Below are 18,285 nucleotides of genomic sequence, written 5' to 3'. Positions count from 1 at the left end.
GTGGTGTACAGAGACACCAAGGTTCGGTGACAATTTCTAGAATAATTTCTCTCCTGTAAAACAGTTTTTTAAGAAAGCAGGTCAGGGGCACCTGGGTGGTTCAATGGGTTAAGCCTCTGCCTTTGGCTCAGGTCATGGTCTCAGGGTCCTGGGATCGAGCCTCACATCGGGCTCTCTGCTCAGCAGGGAGCCTGTTTCTCCCTCTGCCACTCCCTTTGCTGTGCTCTCCGGCTCACTCTCTCCGTCAAATAAATAAATAAATCTCAAATAAATAAATAAATAAATAAATAAAAATTAAAAAGCAGGTCAGCAGGAAGCCTCGCTTCTTGTATTCTTCAGGTGTCTTGAATTTTTCCCTCACTGTTACACTCTGCTTTGTGATGCTGTCCCTCTGCAGCATTGAATGTGCCGGGTACCCAGAGGCAGGTTCTGCTGGGCAGAAAAGGGGTGGAGGGTACTGAGAAGCTGTGATCTCACCGCCCAGGCCAGAGCTGGTGGATAATGCTGCATTCTCATTCCATCAGCAGAAACAGACTCACCGTCCCACCTCCTTGCAGCGGCGCTGGGAGTTGTTTTGTAGCTTGGCCTGTCCACAGTTAACTTCTGTGGAAGAGGGTGACACATGTCTCAGGAGACAGCTTAATTGTCAACTTCTTTAAGATTTTATTTATTTATTTGACAATGCAGAAGTAGGCAGAGAGGCAGGCAGAGGAAGAGGGAGAAGTAGGCTTCCTGCTGAGCAGAGAGCCTGATGTGGGGCTTGATCCCAGGACCCTGAGACCATGACCTAAGCCAAAGGCAGAGGCTTTACCCACTGAGCCACCCCTTGTCCACTCTTCCAAAAAAAGTACAATGGATTCATTGGGTCATAAGTTTATCGGTTCAAGCAAACAAATTTCAGCTTCCTGGAGAGTTGAGTCTGGGCACAGGTGTCCTTTCCCTGCCTGGCAGTGTCAGGATTGGAGCTTTCTTACTTCTCCAGAGGATTAACAGGGCAGCTGGGTTTGTTATCGTTTCTAACAAGTGAGAGGAAACTGGTGGGTTAGTTACAGTTTAGATCTGAAAGCTGATGAAGAGCTGCCCTCAGAGCCCCTCCTTTTCAAGCCTTGGCTCTTCCCACGTGTCACACCCCTGTCTGTATTTTCTGTCATCGTAGGTGTTGGTGTCTCCGGGTTTCTAGACTGCAGGCCTGCATTAGGTGGAGCTGGCTTGTCTTTTGTTCTAATTTTCCCCAGAGCTCCGGGAGGTGATTTTGGTCAGTTACTTAGAGACTCTTTGCCGCCTCCTGTTCTATGAAATGGAGAGTAAGCGCAGTTACGCGTGCAGGGTTGTGAGGATTGAAGAGTTTCCGCGCGACGCAGAGCGCTGTTGCACACGTGCTCTGTGCTGTACGCAGACAGGCGACATGAAGCGAAGGCAGGGTGGGTGTCTCCTGCGCGGCGCCGCCCTCCCATCATCGTTACTACCGTGACTCAGCAATTCATGTTCGCCCTCAGTCCACTCCTATGGTTTCTCCTCCATCCTCTCCTAACTCGTGTTCCTTTCATCTTCTTCCTCTTCTTCTAGAAGGGGCATTGGGACTTAAAACCTCCCAACAGAAAATATTTGAAAAGGCTTCATTTCACAACGGTAAGGAAAGTGAAGTCACAAGAGGTGGTATGTGGTGTTCCATTTCAGAAGACCTGTGGGGACACAGTGGCCGTGCAGCGAGGCGTCGGCAGAAGCAAGATGAACCTGCATGGCATGGGGCCTTCCTTGACAGGAAGACACTGGATAGAGAGAGAGACTGGGAGCGGAAGGACCCAGGAAGAATCATCCATGTGAGGCCTCACCTTGTTTGTTCACAAAGCAGACCTCCTAAACACTGCTCAGTTGCCAAGAGTTTGAAGCCTAATCCAGACGTGAATCATCAGACTCAAAGCAACAGCACAGAACACCTCGGTGAGCTGGCTGGCTCTGGCCGGCTGTTCACCCGTAGCTCTTCCCGGGCCAGCTACAAGCACATTCATCCAGGAGAGAACTTCTGCGAAGGGAATCAACGTCCGAAAGTCCTCAGCCATAAACAGTCACGCACGCAGCACCAAATTCGTAATCAGGAGAGACTCCATAAATGCGCTGAGTGTGGCAGGGGCTTCCCCCAGAAGCCGCCCCTTGAGCAGCAGAGATTCCATAGTGTAGAAAACCTCCAGGAGTGCAGCAGATGTACCAAGGGCTTCACCCTACAACCAAAGCTGGGTGTGTATCCGACAGCTCACACAGCTAACATCTGCAAGGAGTGTGGGAAGGTCTTCGTTCAGAGAGCAGAACTGATGACACACCAGAAAACTCACACGAGAAAGAAGTCCCATAAATGCCATGAATGTGGGAAAGCCTTTTTCCAGACATTATCTCTCTTCAGACACCAGAGGACTCACACTAGTGGGAAACTCTACGAATGCAGTGAATGTGGGAAAGGCTTCTCCCAGAATTCAACCCTCGCCATCCATCAGAAGATTCATACGGGTGAGCGCCAGTACACATGTGGTGAATGCGGGAAGGCCTTCACCCAGAAGTCAACGCTCAGCTTGCACCAGAGAATCCACTCGGGGGAGAAGTCCTATGTGTGCATTGAGTGCGGACAGGCCTTCGTCCAGAAGGCGCACTTGACTGTGCATCAGAGAGGGCACACCGGAGAGAAACCTTACCCGTGCCACAATTGTGGGAAAGCCTTCATTTCCAAGTCACAGCTTGATATCCATCACCGAATTCATACCGGGGAGAAGCCTTATGAATGTGGTGACTGTGGAAAAGCCTTCACCCAAAAATCACACCTCAACATCCACCAGAAAATTCACACCGGAGAAAGACAACACGTATGTGGCGACTGTGGGAAAGCCTTCAACCAGAAGTCCATACTCAGCATGCATCAGAGAACTCACACCGGGGAGAAGCCTTACAAATGTGGCGACTGTGGGAAAGCCTTCACTTCCAAGTCACAGTTCAAGGAGCATCAGCGGATTCACACCGGAGAGAAACCCTATGTGTGCACCGAATGTGGGAAGGCCTTCAATGGCAGATCAAATTTCCACAAACACCAGATGACGCACACCAGAGAGAAAACCTTCGCCTGTTACAAATGTGGGAATGCCTTTCTCCAGAAATCTGAGTTGGTGGCACATCAGAGAACGCATGTTGGGGAGAAGCCTTATGAATGCTATGACTGTGGGAAATCCTTCGGCCGGAAACCACAGCTCCAAGTGCATCAGCGGATTCACACGGGAGAGAAGCCTTATGTATGTTCTCAGTGTGGGAAGGCCTTCAACAACAGATCCAATTTTAATAAACACCAAACAACTCACACTAGAGACAGGTCTTATTAAAGCAATTACTGTGTGAAAGGCTTTACCTAGAAATCAGTTCCTCATATGCATCAGTGTATACACAAATGAGACAAACTAAATTTCTTGAAGAAGAGAAAAATCTCCCAAGAGTTAGATTCAGTTGTAGGTTACAGGATTCAGGATTCTGAAAAACTCCAGGAACACTGCATGTTGCAAAGTTGCACATCATTTGACGTGAAAGAAAGGGCTCAGAAAATAACATGAATGAACATGAATGAGGGTAAATGTCCATATTTGTACTAGCCTTGTTAAAGAGTATGAAACTCATCTGGGAAGAAACCCTGACTGACACACTGAGAATTGTGTTCCTCTGGGAAGTACAAGACTTGTACCAGATGGGTTATAGGAAAACTTGTGAGAAATTAATGGTAATCCTGTTGAATTTGGAATATCGGTATTTTCAAAGTACTAGAAACCAGAATGACAAGACAGTTGTGTGTGTGTGTGTGTGTGTGTGTGTGTGTACACCTACATAACACTCAGTTCTCTAGTGTTTGCTGTAGGCTTCACTGCATAGCAGAGGTATGGGAAGGTTTATTTGTAAAGGATGTACCATAATTAAGTTTATCAAATTTATTCCCATTTGAATATATCCTGAGGTTGCACAGTCAGTAACTATTAGTTTCTTTATACACACAGGCACAGCTACCTCCTTGTGTCGTGCGTTGCAGATACCGTGTTTTTACAAATTGAATGGTTTGTGGCATCCCTGTGTCGGGAAGATCAATGCTACCTTTCCCCACGGCGTTTGCCCCCATCATGTCAGTCACATGTTGGTTGCTCTTGGGATATTTCCAAGTTTTTCATTATTATCCTATTGAATGTGGTGATCTGAGATGAGTCATTACAACTCACTGAAGATTCAAATGATGGTTGGGTTTTTTTTTTTTTTTAAGTGTTTTTTAATAAGGACACACTTTCCTTAGGGGTACCGCTGTTGCACACTTCATAAACTACCATGTAGTGCCGACGTGACTCCCACATGCACCGGGAAACCCAAAAATTCATTTGACATGTTTTATTGCGACATTCGCTTTATTGAGGGGCCTGAAACTACCCGAAGCTGCGGTATCTCCGAGGTGTGCCTGTCTCGACATGTGAATGTACTTTCTTGGTTAAATGTATAAATGGGATTTTGTAACATACACTGGCCTTCATAGTACACCTTTTCTCTTTCGTCACCCGCTCAGTTCTACCACCCCGCCTTCATTTCTTCCCACTTCCACCATCTGGTGAGCAGCTCCATAAATGACCAGTGTTAACCTTTCAGTATGGACTTCTTTGTATTTTTACACAGGCTCCTAATCATTTACACCAGGAGTCAGCAAACCAGCCGTCAGTCAAATAGGGTTCGCCACCTGCTCTTTGGAATAAAAGTTTTACTGGACGTAGCCATGCTTTTGTGTTGATGTGCGGTCTGTGACTGCCCCTGTACTCCAGTGGCCTGTGTGCAAGCCAAAAATACACGCCATCTGGCCCTTTCCAGATTACCTGATACCCACCTGCGCTGATAATCCTGTACCCGGGTGGGAACTCTGTCCTCTAGAAGCACCGATCACACCACACACGAGCGTGGGCACCTCAGTTCTCCCTGCTGCCGTGCGTCTGTTCAGTGGCTGGACCGTCCTCACAGGTTTTACTATTCATTTGTTCTTGCCGCTTTTGTTGCTACAGGACAGCAGCCAGGCTGCCTGCTCTTCTGGGGCATGGGCCTAGGAGCCAGGTACCCAAATTTGATCAAATGTCAGTCACACAAGTGTTTAGCTCCTCTGCCCTGGGTTTCTAAAGAATGATGCTAACAGTGCCTGCACCGCAGGTTTTCATGAGCCGGTGGGTGTGTGGTCAGCACTTAGAGCCACATGAAGAGAACCTGAAAGTTTGAGGCTCTGAATTAACGCCTGGAAATGAAAGGGTGGGGATGAAGGTTGGCGGAGAGGAGAAGCGAGTAAAATAAACTGTCCTTTAATAGGAAACCAGTTGGGAGGGCTGCCCTGCAGCCGAGGTCTTGGGGATCCTGGTCCAGCCTCCAGCTCCCCCGCAGCTTGCCACGGGGGCTCCTAGGACCCGCGAGTGGGGAACTCGATGTCCACAGTGAGGTTGGTGTAGAGGGCCTGCAGCTCCTTGGAAAGCAGCCTGTAGCCCAACGAGTTGATGCCATCCTGCTCCCCTTTGTGGCGGATTGAGGCCAGGAGGTCGGGGCTTGGGGGAGGGAGGGCAGCCACATGAGCCCAGGACATAGGGATCACCTGAGACGGGACATCCTGCTTCAAACCCCAGCTTACCTCTGGGGGCTCCGCTGGTGGCTGGGGTCCTGCCCCTCCAGCATGTGGTAGCGGCCAAAGAGCAGATGGGGTCAGGAGAGAAACATCCCGCTCAGTTGCAGCCTTACAGGGGGAGAGGGCAGGGAGGCCAGATGCCTGCCTCTGACAGGGAACCCATGCCACACTCAGCCCTTCAGGCGACAGTGGCCTGTGTCTCCCACACCATGGGGGGACCTGCAGCCCCGTGCTAGGTTCCTTAAGCAGGGCCTCCCACCTGGCAGCGATGTCATGGTCCTCAAGATCCCATCCCTGGTACGAATTGGGGAAGCCGTTGATCTTCAGGTAGTGAATGGGACGCAGGGCAAACACACCCCCAAGGTAGCCACGGTAGGGTAGCCTTGAGAGGCAGAGAGAGTTGGAAACAAGTTTCGGGCCACAGGGGCCCTGGCTAGGATCTCCAGGCATTATTTCTGGATTTGCCCTTCCCCACTCACCCCTGTGATAACTAACCACTCCCCTGGCCCCTCAGGTGTCCCCTCCCCTAATCTTAGAGTAGCTCTCCCTTTGCCCCTTGAGATGGGCCCTCATTTGACCTGGGATATTCCCTCCCCTAAATCTGACAGGCCCACTTTGTGACCCCTTGATGGCCCTTTCTCCCCAGACTTCTGGGATAACCTCCTGCCCCCCAGACAACCTGTCCTTTCATACATGTTTTTCTCTGACCTCCATCAAAACCCTATCACTGACCCTCCCCCGCCCCCCAGTCAACACCTGCATCCCAAGGGAAGGTTCTCCCCTGTCTACAAGGCTTTTCTTTGGGCCCCATCATCCCTCTCTGCCTCGGTCCCAGGGAGGCACAGGGCCTGGCCAACCATCCCCCCACAGGAAGCTCCCTCCTTCCACCTACTTGTAGTCGAACTTGTCGATGGCCACAGACACATGGGCAGGGAAGATGTCGCAGATGTAGAGGTTGCGGTCATCCTCTGGGAGGAGGTTCACATCATGGAAGAAAAGACAGTCCCATTCCTCCTCCTGCATGGCCTCCCAGAACCCCACGTTGCGCAGCTTGCCCCGGTTGAAGGCAGTGTTGTGCACCTGGGATGGACAGAGATGCTCCATGCTTCCTTGCCAGCAGACAGAGCATGCCCCCAGTTGCCAGGCCTGTCCTCTCCCCTTTTCAAGTGCCATTCTCCTGCCTGAACCCTATTCCCACTGGAGCTGGAAAACCCAGACCCATCCACAAGGGCACAGTTCAAAGGTTACGTCCCCTGGAAAACTTCCTGAATTCCCACCCCCAACCTACACAGAGTCAGTTTTGTCAGCCCCTTGGCTCCGTCCATGGCCATTTCCAAGGTTCTCAAGGAACCTCCCCTTTAAGAGACCGTCTGAAGGAGGCAGGGATTAGAGTGAGCAGGGGGCACCTATGGCTTTCTGCTCTTACCAAAGACTGGGTCTAATGCCCAGAAACCATGGCAGGGTTCGCCTCTCCCTCTCTCGCTCCATCGTCCTGTTCTCCTCCATCATCACTCATCGTTACCAGCATCACTTGCCATCACCAGGTTCATCGCCAGCATGAGCACCAGCACCATCCTGTTCGCCCGCTCCGATGCCATCAGCACAATCCCCTCACCTCCATCACTGTGTCAACATCGTCCTCACCATCATCCTCACACTGTCACTGTCCTCAGCCCCGGCGGCAGCAGCACCATCAAAAAACCATCATCACCATCATCAGTAGCACATCACTTACTGAGTACCTACTCTGCACCAGGCCTTGAGTCATTAACTCCGTGAATGCTTCCCACAACCTAAGGACGAAGGGGCTATCATCCCTGGGTCATAGATGAGAAAAGACTGGCAGAGTTATAAGTTTACACATAGTTACACTGAGTGACAAGGAGATGGATGATCGGTCCCTCACTCTGACCACACAGGTACTAATGGATAATACGAAGATTCAAACAAGCCTCCAGAGGACTCCAAACCCCGTGCTTTAAATTACCACTTAGCTTCATTGCCCAATCTAGCCAGCCCTGGTGGCAGGGAGGCCCAGACTCAGCGGGACTGAGTCTTTCGGACAGCCACATGAGCTGATCCCAGACTCGGCCAGTCTAGACCCAGCCTATAGCCCCGGCTCTAATTTCCCTCCAATTCAAGTTCTTGACTCATAAATCCAGCCCCCATACATCCTCTGGCCCAAATGCTGTCAGCTCAGAGGCTGACGACTTCAACCTTGACTCTCCACGGCCATGCTCAGACCCCTCTGTCTTCTTGTCTCCAGCCCTCTCCGTGCTGGCTGTACCTGGTTCACCACGTAGATGGCGTAGTGCAGTTGCTGGAGCTGCAGGAAGGGGTGCAGGTGGAAGAGCAGGTGCTGCAGGTGCTGGTCTCGCCCATAGTAGGGCACCACGACCGCCGTGTGATGTCGTGTCCAGCAATCAGGAGGCTGGTACTGGCCTCCCAGCTCCACCAGCGGGTTCTTCTTCACCACCTGCTCCATCGTCAGGTTCTCTGGGATCATCACCCTCAAGGGGCCATCTGAAAGGGGCAGATGTCAGGGACCTGCCCCAGAAACGCCACAACCCAGCTGTGTTCAATCATGTCCACCCCCACCACCCCTGCTGTCACCAAACCATGTCCGCCAGCACTTCAGAATGGGACCTTGGAAATAGGGTCCATGCAGATGCAGATGTTAGAATGTGGAAGTTCTGGATAAGGGTGGGCCCTCAATGTAACGACTGGTGTCCTTATAAGATCATCTGAAGACCCAGCGAGAAGGTGGCCATGGAGGCAGAAATTAAAGTGACCTGCTAACAAGCCAAGGAAAGCCAAGGATCACCACCAACCACCGGAAGCTAGGAGAGAGGCATAGGATGGCTTCTCTCTTGAGCATCTGGAAGGAACCAACCCTGCCCCAACACCCTGATTTTGGACTTCTGGCTTCTAGAACTGTGGGAAGATAACTTTGTGTTGTTTCAAGGATGTCTCCCCTGGGGTGGTTCTCAGGACACCCGCTCTCCCTACATCTCGGACTGCTCCTTCCAGTTCCCTCACTGAGGGCTCCACCATCCACCTGCCCAACCCCAGCAGCGGCTCTGGCCCAACATGCCCTTCTTACAGTGTGACTTTGATGCTCCCCCCAGGGAGAGGTGAGTCTGTCTCCACCCCTTAAAATTGGTTGGGGGGTGCTTTATGACAGTTTCAATGAGTAGAGTATGTCAGAAATGACACTACATGGCTTTTGAGACTAGATCATGACTTCTGCCTGATTCATGTGCACACTTGCTCCTGAAGTTTGCGGTTGCCACGTAAGTGCTCGAGCCGCTGTGCTGTGAGGAAACCCACATGAGCCGGGGGAGGGGCTACATGGCAACTCTGAGATTGTGTGGGGAGAACGGGTTGCTTCTACTCCAGCTGTTGTCTTACCTCCAGCTATATCACACTGCAACTGCGTGAAACACCTGGACCACGACTACCCAGTGGGACCCTTCCCCAGACTCCCAACCCAAATACGCGTTGAGAGTTGGTGACTTTTAGAGACACTCATTTCTGGGGTCTTTCGTTATGATGCAGCCACAGATGACCAGCACATCTCTCCATCACCCCTGGTCACCAGGCCTGTGCCGTCTGCTTCCAGGATCTGTCCCTCTCCCCTGGGAGTCCTGCTAGCTCCCCAAAGCCCAAGGCAGGGTTGAGAGTGGAGGATGCCTTGACAAGCTTACTGATGTAGGGGGAGATGAGGGGGCAGCTGGGCAGGTCCTCCTTCCTACGGTCCACAGGGTGGATCTCGCTGAGGTTGGCGTATACATCCTGGGAAGAGGTCCCTGCAGAGGAGACTGAGACCAAAAAGGGCAACTCTTCTCCCACCACTGGCCTGTCCCGTCTCAGGACACGCAAGAAGAGGGCAAGGCTGTGGCGGTGGTGGTTCTGGTAGAGTAACGCCCCCATTAGCAGCAGCTGTAGCCCCAGAAATAATAACAGGAGCCCCCTCTGCTGTTCCATTCTGAGAAAGGGCGTGTGTGAGGCATTGGTTCAGTGGTAGCATTCTCGCCTTCCATTCTGAGAAAGGAAACAGAAGGTTATTCTTCCCATTTTGCAAAGCCCACCTTTACGCCATATACCTCAGTCGCAGGGGCCTGCACCTACCCTCCCTGACTGCGCACTGGAAGGGGGGCCAGGGTGAGAGAACAGCGCAGCTGCTCAAGGTGCACCACCTGCATGAAGACCCTGCCTTGTGCACATCTCCAGCCTCATCTCTTCCAACTGGTTGCCTCCAAACCCCATGGTCACAGTGGACCCCAGCTGGTTGCTCCCCTGGGTGACTCTCTAAGGCTCAATGTCCTTGTCTGTAATGGGCACTACATGGGATCAAGCTCAGTGGGTTACTGCGCTAGGACACGCAATATGCAATGCGACCGGCTCCAGATCATTCCAGACTGTGCCAGGTCTGATCATATCTCCAGCGTCCTGTATGAAAGGGACCTACGTGACTCCTGTTCATTCTGGGTGCTCTTCCCTGTAACGGGCAGCAAGTAGCTCCTAGAGGCTTACACAGCCTATCTACCTCCACCACAGTCTGTCATCCTGGATTGTGATTGTCCTATCAACTGCCCCCATCAGACTAGGAGCTTGCAGAGAACAGGGTTCAGGACTGACTCATCTCGGCCCCTGGCACAGGAGGGCCCAGGAAATGAATGATGAAGAGTGAGTGCTAGAAGGATTTGCAACCTGATACACTCCTGCTCGTCCTCAGCCACTGCAAGTTCTCCTCTCCTCCACATCCTCCCCTATCTGCCTCAGCCCTCCTGGCCCCCGGTATCTCAGCTGTCACTGCTCTGGCCCCCAGACTGGGAATGATCTGTGTCTAGATCTCCTTCCCTCACAACACAGGGAGTGGGGCAGGCCTTGGCCCAGCTCAGCCCTGGGTCCCCAGCATTACCCAGCACAAAGGCTGAGTGTTTGTTCAACTCTAGTCACTAAGCATCACTTCTGTGCCAGGATTACTGTGCAAACCAACAAAGCTGCCACAAGCAAAATCAGCAAAAACCTCTACTCCCCGGAAACCCACATTCTGGTGGGAAGACAGGCAAGAAAAAGGTTTCAGTGAGCATTAAGAACCTATACATCGAAAGGGGTAGAGAAGGAAATGGATGGAGGCTATCTCTGCTAGGTGGCTGGGCAGAGGGAACAGCAGGTGCAAAGGCCCTGAGGTGGGTAGGGGTAGTCAAAGGGCACTGAAGAGTCACACACAGGCTGGTGTCCTTGTCACTAACTCGGCGAGCGTATTTTTAGATGAACCAAAAAATTATCTCATTACAGAAGCAAGCTCAGTACTGAATCTCAAATGTGGAACAAAACGGAATGTGACTGGGGACAGAATATCCTTCAATTCTGAAGCACGGAGACAAGAATTGAGTGTCAGTAGCAAATTCCGTATTGTGGGGCAGGAATAAGGAAGAACTACCTGCTGGTAGAATTCCTCTTAGCTTTCCAGCTGGAAAGACAGCATACAAAAGAGTGTTGTTCGTAAAATACCAAGCCGACTTTTGAGTGGCACTCCAAATTCAGATGCCCCACCTTTAATCAAAATGAGAAGAAACACCCAGATATGGTGGAAAACGCACCCCATTCTCACACAGAAGATGATCACAACTGATGATCAAGTATGTCTCAGGAGCCCTGAGGACTAAAACCAGTCTTTGCAACATGCTGGTAGAGTTGGCCCAGCAGCAGTTTACGAAAGTATTCACTGAAAACAGCGGGGCTCATACTAATCCCTGTTTCTCAGCTGTGAATGCGGCCAGGTGTGGACCGTTCCTGAGTCCTGCTGCATCCACCAGTGTCCAGCTGCTCTGTTAAGTCGGAGGTGCCAGCACAGCCTCAATAACGACTCTATTTCCCCTTCCTAGGCAGGGGTCAGTGAGCTTGGAGGAGCAAGGAGTCTTCCACGGTGTATGTGTGCTCAGGAGTGTAATTCTTCATGCAGGAGTCGGCTGCATCTGGTAGTTTCCGTGGGGCCACCAACAAAGGGAGTGTGTTGGACACACAACACCCAGTGTTAGGACACGCAGGCCTACTTCTCCAGAGTTCCCCCTCCTCTTGCAGGACAGGAAAGGCTGCTGTTGAAAATGTGGGCTGTTTCCTGGAGAGCAGAATAAAAAGAACCCCTCCGACTCCACAAGAAATATGACAGGCACGTTTTTGTGGACGGCAACAAGCTTTTATCTTCTGATCCCTCGTTTTATAATCAATCCCTATTGCAAATACGGGGTTTTGTGTGGCTTTTTTTTTAAGATTTTATTTATTTATTTGACTGAGAGCGAGGGAGGGAGTGGGAGAGGGAGAAGCAGGCTTCCTGCTGAGCAAGGAGCCCGACACAGGCCTCGATCCCAGGACGCTGGGATCATGACCTGAGCCAAAGGCAGACACTTAAAAGACTGAGTCACCCAGGTGCCCTGGAAACACAAGGGTTATGACTTAAGACAAAGTGTGACTGTCATTTGGGCTCCTGGGGAGAAAATTTAATTATGAACTCAATCACTAAAAAAAAATTTTGGAAGCATAATCATGTGACTGTAGGTGTGGGAGCATAAATGTTCCTATTCCTCAAAAAACAGAAAAGTCCATTTCACTACTGTTGAAAGGTGAACCAGGTAGGATGATATCAACTGCATACTGTTCCCCAAAGTTACATAGGATTTCAAGGAAAAAAAAAAAAAAACCTGACATCTTACACTAGCAGCAACTCCCATGCATATGACATGATTCAAATTAATACACCCACATTTCCCAAGTGACGTTTCCAAGTCTCATTTAATAAGTTATATTTTCATTTGGCAGAAGTAAGCTTTGTCTGGCTCCTGTGTGGTACACGTATAACGAGTAGGGCCTACAGTGACTTGGGAGACCTAGAGTCTCCCCCAAGGAGTCTGGACTCCCTGGATCGCCCTGGGAACAGGTCCCTTCCTCCTGGCAGGTTCCTGGTACATAGAACCTCTTTTATCTAGCAGAGGTCTTCCAAGTGGGGTGTCCACACACAACTCCCCTCATGGAAGTGTATTTGTATTCTAGTCATTTAAGGTGACGGTTGGTTCACGTTGAGATGTTTTACATTCAGAATAACCAAAGCATGAGTTAATAGAGCTAATTTTTTTTTTTTTAATTCAACTGCAATGTTCTCAGGAGGAAGTTTTTTCAAGTTACACTGAATAAAAATTAATGGTCCTCATTAGAATTGATATGCATTTTTCTCTTAGGTACTTAAAGCCTATTTGAGTCATGTCATAAAATATTTACTCCATTAGCAGTCAATCCTCATCTCAAGTCACCTTGGAAAATGTGTAACGTTTTCCACCTCTGATGCCTGGGTGGCTCAGTCAGTTAAGCTTGTCCCTTCAGCTCAGGTCATGCAAGCCCCACCTTGGGCTCCCTACTGCAGGCGCCTTTTTTTCTTCTCTCTCTCCCACTGCCTGCTGCTCTCCTCCTGCTGTGCTCTGTCAAATAAACAAACAAACAAATAAATAAAATTTTTTAAAAAAGATGAGGTAAGGATACAAAATTTTTCAGAATGGTTTCCTCCCAAACAAAAGTATTTTAGAATTACTATAATATTGCACCTACACACACACACTCAGACCCCTTCTGTCTTGGCTGGTTCCAAGATGTATGAAAAATTGTTTTAATAATTTCCTAAATCTTAAAACCAAATGGGAAAATTCACTCATTGGATCAGAAGTACATGTACTAAGCTTCTTGGTGAAGGTCCCTTTGTCCTGGGGAATGGGGCGGGATGATCTTGCAATTTGCTGAGATGTTCTCATGGTCCAAAGCGAGTATCACTGCAGTATAATGCAAGTCACAGATGTACTTTTACATTTTTTTAAAAGATTTTATTTATTTATTTGACAGAGAGAGAAATCACAAGCAGGCAGAGAGGGGGAGGGGAAGCAGGCTCCCTGCTGAGCAGAGAGCCTGATGTGGGGCTCAATCCCAGGACCCTGAGATCATGACCCAAGCCGAAGGCAAAGGCCTAACTGACTGAGCCATCCAGGCGCCCCTATACTTTTACATTTCTATTAGTCACATTTAAAATGTGGAAAAATAAACAGGTACAATTAATTTTAACATTACACTTAAGCCAATATAACAAAAATGTTACGATTTCAACATGTAACCAAGGTAAAGGATTACTGGAGAGATACTTTACATTCTTTCTTCACATGAAGTCTTCTACTCTGGTATTTTATATTTACGGCACAGCTCTAATCAGACTAGCCACAGGTCATTAGACACACACGGCCAGTGGGCGCCATAATGAAGAGCCATGCTGAGGACCCCTGTACGTTTCCCTCACGTTCCTGGGAAAAACCTGTACTTTCCCATCATCAGCTATAAGTTCCACTTCAGACCCTTAGTTCAAGCTTGTCAGGGCTCTTGTTCGAATTTTCCACAGCTTTATAGTTTTTTGTCTGCTTGATGAATTGCTGAGGAAGATGTGTTAAAATGTCACAGTGCTTGTAGAATGTGCCGGTTTCTTCTCATCCTGCTCATTTTGGCTTTATTTCTTTGGAGTCTGTGTTGTGAGGTACATCCAGTTGTTTTGCCAACCTGGTGATTCCTTTGTCATTCGCGATGACATTCTTTACTACTCACAGTGCTTGTTGACTTGAAAATCTGGTGGTTGTAGCTGAACTTGGATTTCTTTGTGCTGTGTTCCTGGTGTGTCTTCCTCCCCTCTCAAATTCACACTTTTGAGTCTTTACCTATTAGATGTGGGTCTCATGTGCACAAGAAATGTTTTTTCTTAACTCACCTGGTGACTAAGACAATCTGTTCATTCCTGTTTTGCCCCACACGAAATCTTATTTTTTAAGAGATTTTTATTTTTTTAAGTTATCTCTGCACTCAATGTGGGGCTTAAACCGACAATCCCAAGATCAAAAGTCACATGCCTTTTGGAGACTGAGCCAGCTAGTGCCCCCACAGCAAATCTTATTTAAAAACATTCCTTGGGGCGTTTAGGTGGTGCTCAGTGGGTTAAGCCTCTGCCCTCTGCTCAGGTCATGATCTCAGGGTCCTGGGATAGAGCCCCAAATCCAGTTGGGAGCCTGCTTCCCTTCCTCTCTCTCTGCCTGCCTCTCTGCCTACCTGTGATCTCTGTCAAATAAATAAATAAAATCTTTAAAAATAAATAAAAGAAAAAAAGAAGAGAGCATGAATTTGAGTCCAGGCCTGTGTGTGTGACTCCAAAGTTCTTTCCATTACCTGGTTGGGAGAATCCTGGGGGACAGGGTGAGCTCAGGGAAGATTTCCCCTGAGAGGTAGCATTCTGGGGCAGGTCCCAAAGGATAAGCAGGCATTTAACCCCCACACCAAGGGATGGAAAGGCACTCTGGGCAGAGAGAATGGAGGCATAAGAAAGCTCCCTGTGCATAAGTAGCAGCAGTCATGGCACCTCACATCTCTGGAGCTCTTACTCTGGCCCAGAGAGCTGCTGTAAGCACTCATCAGGTTCCCCCTCCTCTCAGCCTCAGCATGTACTGACATTTTAGGCATTTTAGTTCTTTGCTATCGGGGCTGTGCTATGTGTTAGATGTTTTACCATTGCTGGATGCCAGTAGCCCCCTACCCCACTTGTGACAACAAAAAATGTCTCTGTCAAATGTCCTCTGGGGGTCACAATCATCCCAGGCTGAGAACCACTGCTGTCATCCTGAACTATTATTTCGATCTTACAGATGAGAAAATGTCAGTCGTCCACAGTTACACAACCAGGATGGTAATCCCAGGATCTGAACCAAGCTGCTTCTGGTAACCACTACGGCATGGCAAGCTTCCTGCCTGGGCTCTGTGCTCACTGGGGGGCAGATAACAGCAGGAGACAAGAAAGGAGGGGGGAGCTAGGGACAGCTCAGGTGACAGAGCCCAAGGTGATAAGGCCTCTGACAAAAGTGAGGGACCAGGGGCTGTGGGAGGCCAGAGGTGGCTTGCTTGTTAATACAGTGCAAGGGAGGATGGGTCCTGTAGGCTTCCTAGAGGAAGTATGTCCACATGGCTACTTGGATGAGAAACAGGAATCAGTGTGGTGAGGAGGGGTGAGGGAGGGAGGGTCTTCAGGAAGAGAGGACGCCATGTGTAAACACACTGGCATTGGATGGGACCTGCCAGAGCCACAGGAAGCTGAAAAGTCACCAGGGGCCTGGTTGCAAACACCAGGCTGAGGGACTCAACCTTTCCCTGCAAGTGCTGAGTGGCCACAGTCCTCTGCCCTCTCTGGAAGCCTCTGACACCAGCTTACAGTCTTTTCCACTGGATTATTAATGTGTTGCAATAAACGAAACATGAAGTGTTTGCAAAGCACCAATGAGGAACTTCTCCCAAACCATGCCAGCTTGCTGGTGGATGCGGCCACCGAGGGCTAGAGGGACTGATCCGGTTCTCACCACCACCAATTCCTGCCGCCCCAGGGAAGTGACCTGAGGAACCAGAGCACCCCAGTCCCAAGCACTTACTAAGCACGGAGCCCTGATCTTAACACTTTACACAAGTTAACTCGCTGACTTCTTTAACCCAACTATGCTATCATCATCTCCACTGGACAGATGAGGACACTCAAGCACAGAGAGTTTTCATCACTTACTCAAGGTCACGCAACTAAGCAAGCGGTGCAGGGCGTCAACTGGCAGGTAGGTTTTCACGTCTTCTTTCTGTCCCTGATGCCCAGTTTGAGGTAAACCTTTTTTTACCAATGTCTCAGCTGAAAGTATGTGGGTGGTGTTCCGACCTGCTCAAGTACTTAGTGAAAGAAACTTGCAAAGTAGGAAACTAAAACCAACACAGAAACACCTGAACCTGTGAACCAGATACTAGTTTTTGGGTGAGAAAACCAATGTACATCACAGTAGAATACCACTTAGATCAAGGTTTCTCATCTTTGGCATGGCTGTTTTGAACCAGATAATTCTTTACAGTGAGACACCAGCCCGTACACACTATGTTTGGAAGCATCCTTGGCCTCTACCTACCAAATACCAGTCACACCCTTCCCCTGCCTCCTTGTTGTGACAACCAAAAATGTCTCCAGAGAGTGCCAAGTGTTCTCTGAGGTACAAAACCATGCCCAAATTGGGAACTGACTTACAGACTATCAGTAGGTTGCCTGAGGTTTTCAAACTCTCACCCCACTCCTCGCTTTAAAAGAAAAATTAGGGGTAACCTGGGTGGCTCAGTCGGTTAAGCATCTGCCTTTGGCTCAAGTCATAATCCCAGGGTCCTGTGATCAAACCCCGAATCAGGGCTCCCTGCTCAGTGGGAAGCCTGCTTCTCCCTTTCCTACTCCCCCTGCTTGGATTTTCTCTCTTGCTGTCTCTGTCAAACAAAAATAAAATAAAATCTGTAAAAAATATAGAAAGAAATAAAGAAAAAGAAAAATTAGACCTGGTCACCAAAGGAAAGCCATCCCTGGTTATGAAAACTAAATGGGGTGAAAACTATGATAGTTTACTGCTTGGTGAACACTTTCTGTATTACCTCATTTATCTTCACCAATATAGGGCAGATTCTGCTACTACCCCCACATTACAGAGGAGGAATTTGAGATGCTGCCTGGAAATGCAGAGTCCATGCCAACTGCTCAGTAAGTACTGATCTTTCCCCCGTGTCCTGGCTTGGAGCACTTGTAGCGTCTGGGTCCCTGCAGCTCCTGACATCTGGTCCCTCCACATCAAGCTTCATCATCCTTATCTCCCCAGCCACGCCTGACACTCCTATGTCCCCCAGGGCAGAAGCCTCGGTCAATCACTAATGTATGAACCCGATGACCCGGGGTTCAACCCTCTTGACAGCTTCAGAAGCTCAAAGGTCCCGCATCACCCTTCATTCTCAATCCTCCCTATAAAGGACTCACGGGGGTTAGAGACAAGAGAATGTTGGAATATAACACGCGGGAGAGGCGGCAATTTGGGGGCTGGAAAGCGACTGAGGGGAGCAGGGCTCTGGCTGACTCTTGAGAGAATGCACCCTAATCCTGGGAACCTCCCATCTCATGGGTCTCACCTGCCCTCCATCCCAAGCTCTGCCTTCAACCCTGCAAGGCTGGAGGTGCGCGCACTTGTCACTGAGTCACACCGGTGCGTAACTGCTCACCGGGGTCACGCCCCGACCCAGGCACGCGCCTGGAGAGGCGCAAACCGCTCCTGTCAGCTCCGCGCACGCACAACCCGCAGCTGCACTGCCGTGGCTCCCACCGCGGGCGCGCACCCACTCTCACTCCCACGGGGGCGCGCGCAGAAGCCCACGCTATGTCCTGGGCGACGCGGCCAATTCGGGCACCTGCGCGGCGCACGTGCCGTCTCTCTCCCTTGCTCACCCCATCCCTTTCTCCCTCCACCCCGACAACTCTCCACCCGCACCTCAAATCCTATCAGACTCTCATAAAAGGTGAAAACCTAAAAGACACCCATTGCGTCCTTACACTGAAGTACCCAGCGCGAGATAACGTCTACAAACCACACGCCCCACCTGTTGTTGCGCAGGCGCAGACGACGGACGCGCCGGCCGGCCCTGGAGCACTCTGGGAGTCGTGGGCGGAGTTCGTGACGTCACCGCGAGGCTCTCAGGGTGTGAGCCCACTGGGTCTCGGAGCA

General features: G+C 49.9%; 2 protein-coding genes across 19 annotated transcripts in view; one reads left to right on the top strand and one right to left on the bottom strand.

The window, feature by feature from the left end:
* The window catches only part of ZNF175 (zinc finger protein 175), a 29,552-nt gene extending 24,781 nt beyond the window's left edge, over positions 1-4,771 (top strand). For 4 of the 5 annotated variants that reach the window (XM_013064051.2, XM_045077392.1, XM_004767102.3 and 1 more), the window contains one exon: positions 1,567-4,771. In XM_013064051.2, the coding sequence (XP_012919505.1) occupies positions 1,567-3,359 (1,793 nt within the window). In that variant the 3' untranslated portion in view covers positions 3,360-4,771. The remainder of the gene's footprint in view (positions 1-1,566) is intronic. The other variant, XM_013064052.2, reaches the window with a different exon arrangement.
* On the bottom strand, positions 4,384-18,233 carry LOC101674375 (beta-1,4-galactosyltransferase 3). Of its 14 annotated transcripts, none has more exons than XM_045077415.1 (7): positions 16,281-16,916; positions 9,364-13,134; positions 7,944-8,179; positions 6,549-6,736; positions 5,916-6,038; positions 5,663-5,691; positions 4,384-5,579 (listed from the first exon to the last, which is right to left on the bottom strand). In XM_045077415.1, the coding sequence occupies exons 2-7, from the start codon at positions 9,641-9,643 to the stop codon at positions 5,272-5,274; spliced, it is 1,164 nt and encodes a 387-aa protein (XP_044933350.1). In that variant the 5' UTR covers positions 9,644-13,134; positions 16,281-16,916; the 3' UTR covers positions 4,384-5,271. The 14 variants fall into 14 exon arrangements, 13 of the variants coding, with proteins under 13 accessions (XP_044933350.1, XP_044933352.1, XP_044933351.1 ...); XM_045077417.1 differs by having other exon boundaries at positions 4,384-5,250; XR_006605894.1 differs by having other exon boundaries at positions 5,459-5,579; positions 5,663-5,764.
* Between the last annotated feature and the right edge of the window lie 52 nt (positions 18,234-18,285).

The sequence above is a fragment of the Mustela putorius genome, unplaced genomic scaffold, assembly GCF_011764305.1.
Source record: "Mustela putorius furo isolate JIRA1106 unplaced genomic scaffold, ASM1176430v1.1 tig00000196_pilon_pilon_pilon, whole genome shotgun sequence".
Classification (NCBI taxonomy): Eukaryota; Metazoa; Chordata; class Mammalia; order Carnivora; family Mustelidae; genus Mustela; species Mustela putorius.
This window is presented reverse-complemented; position numbering and strand designations above follow the sequence as displayed.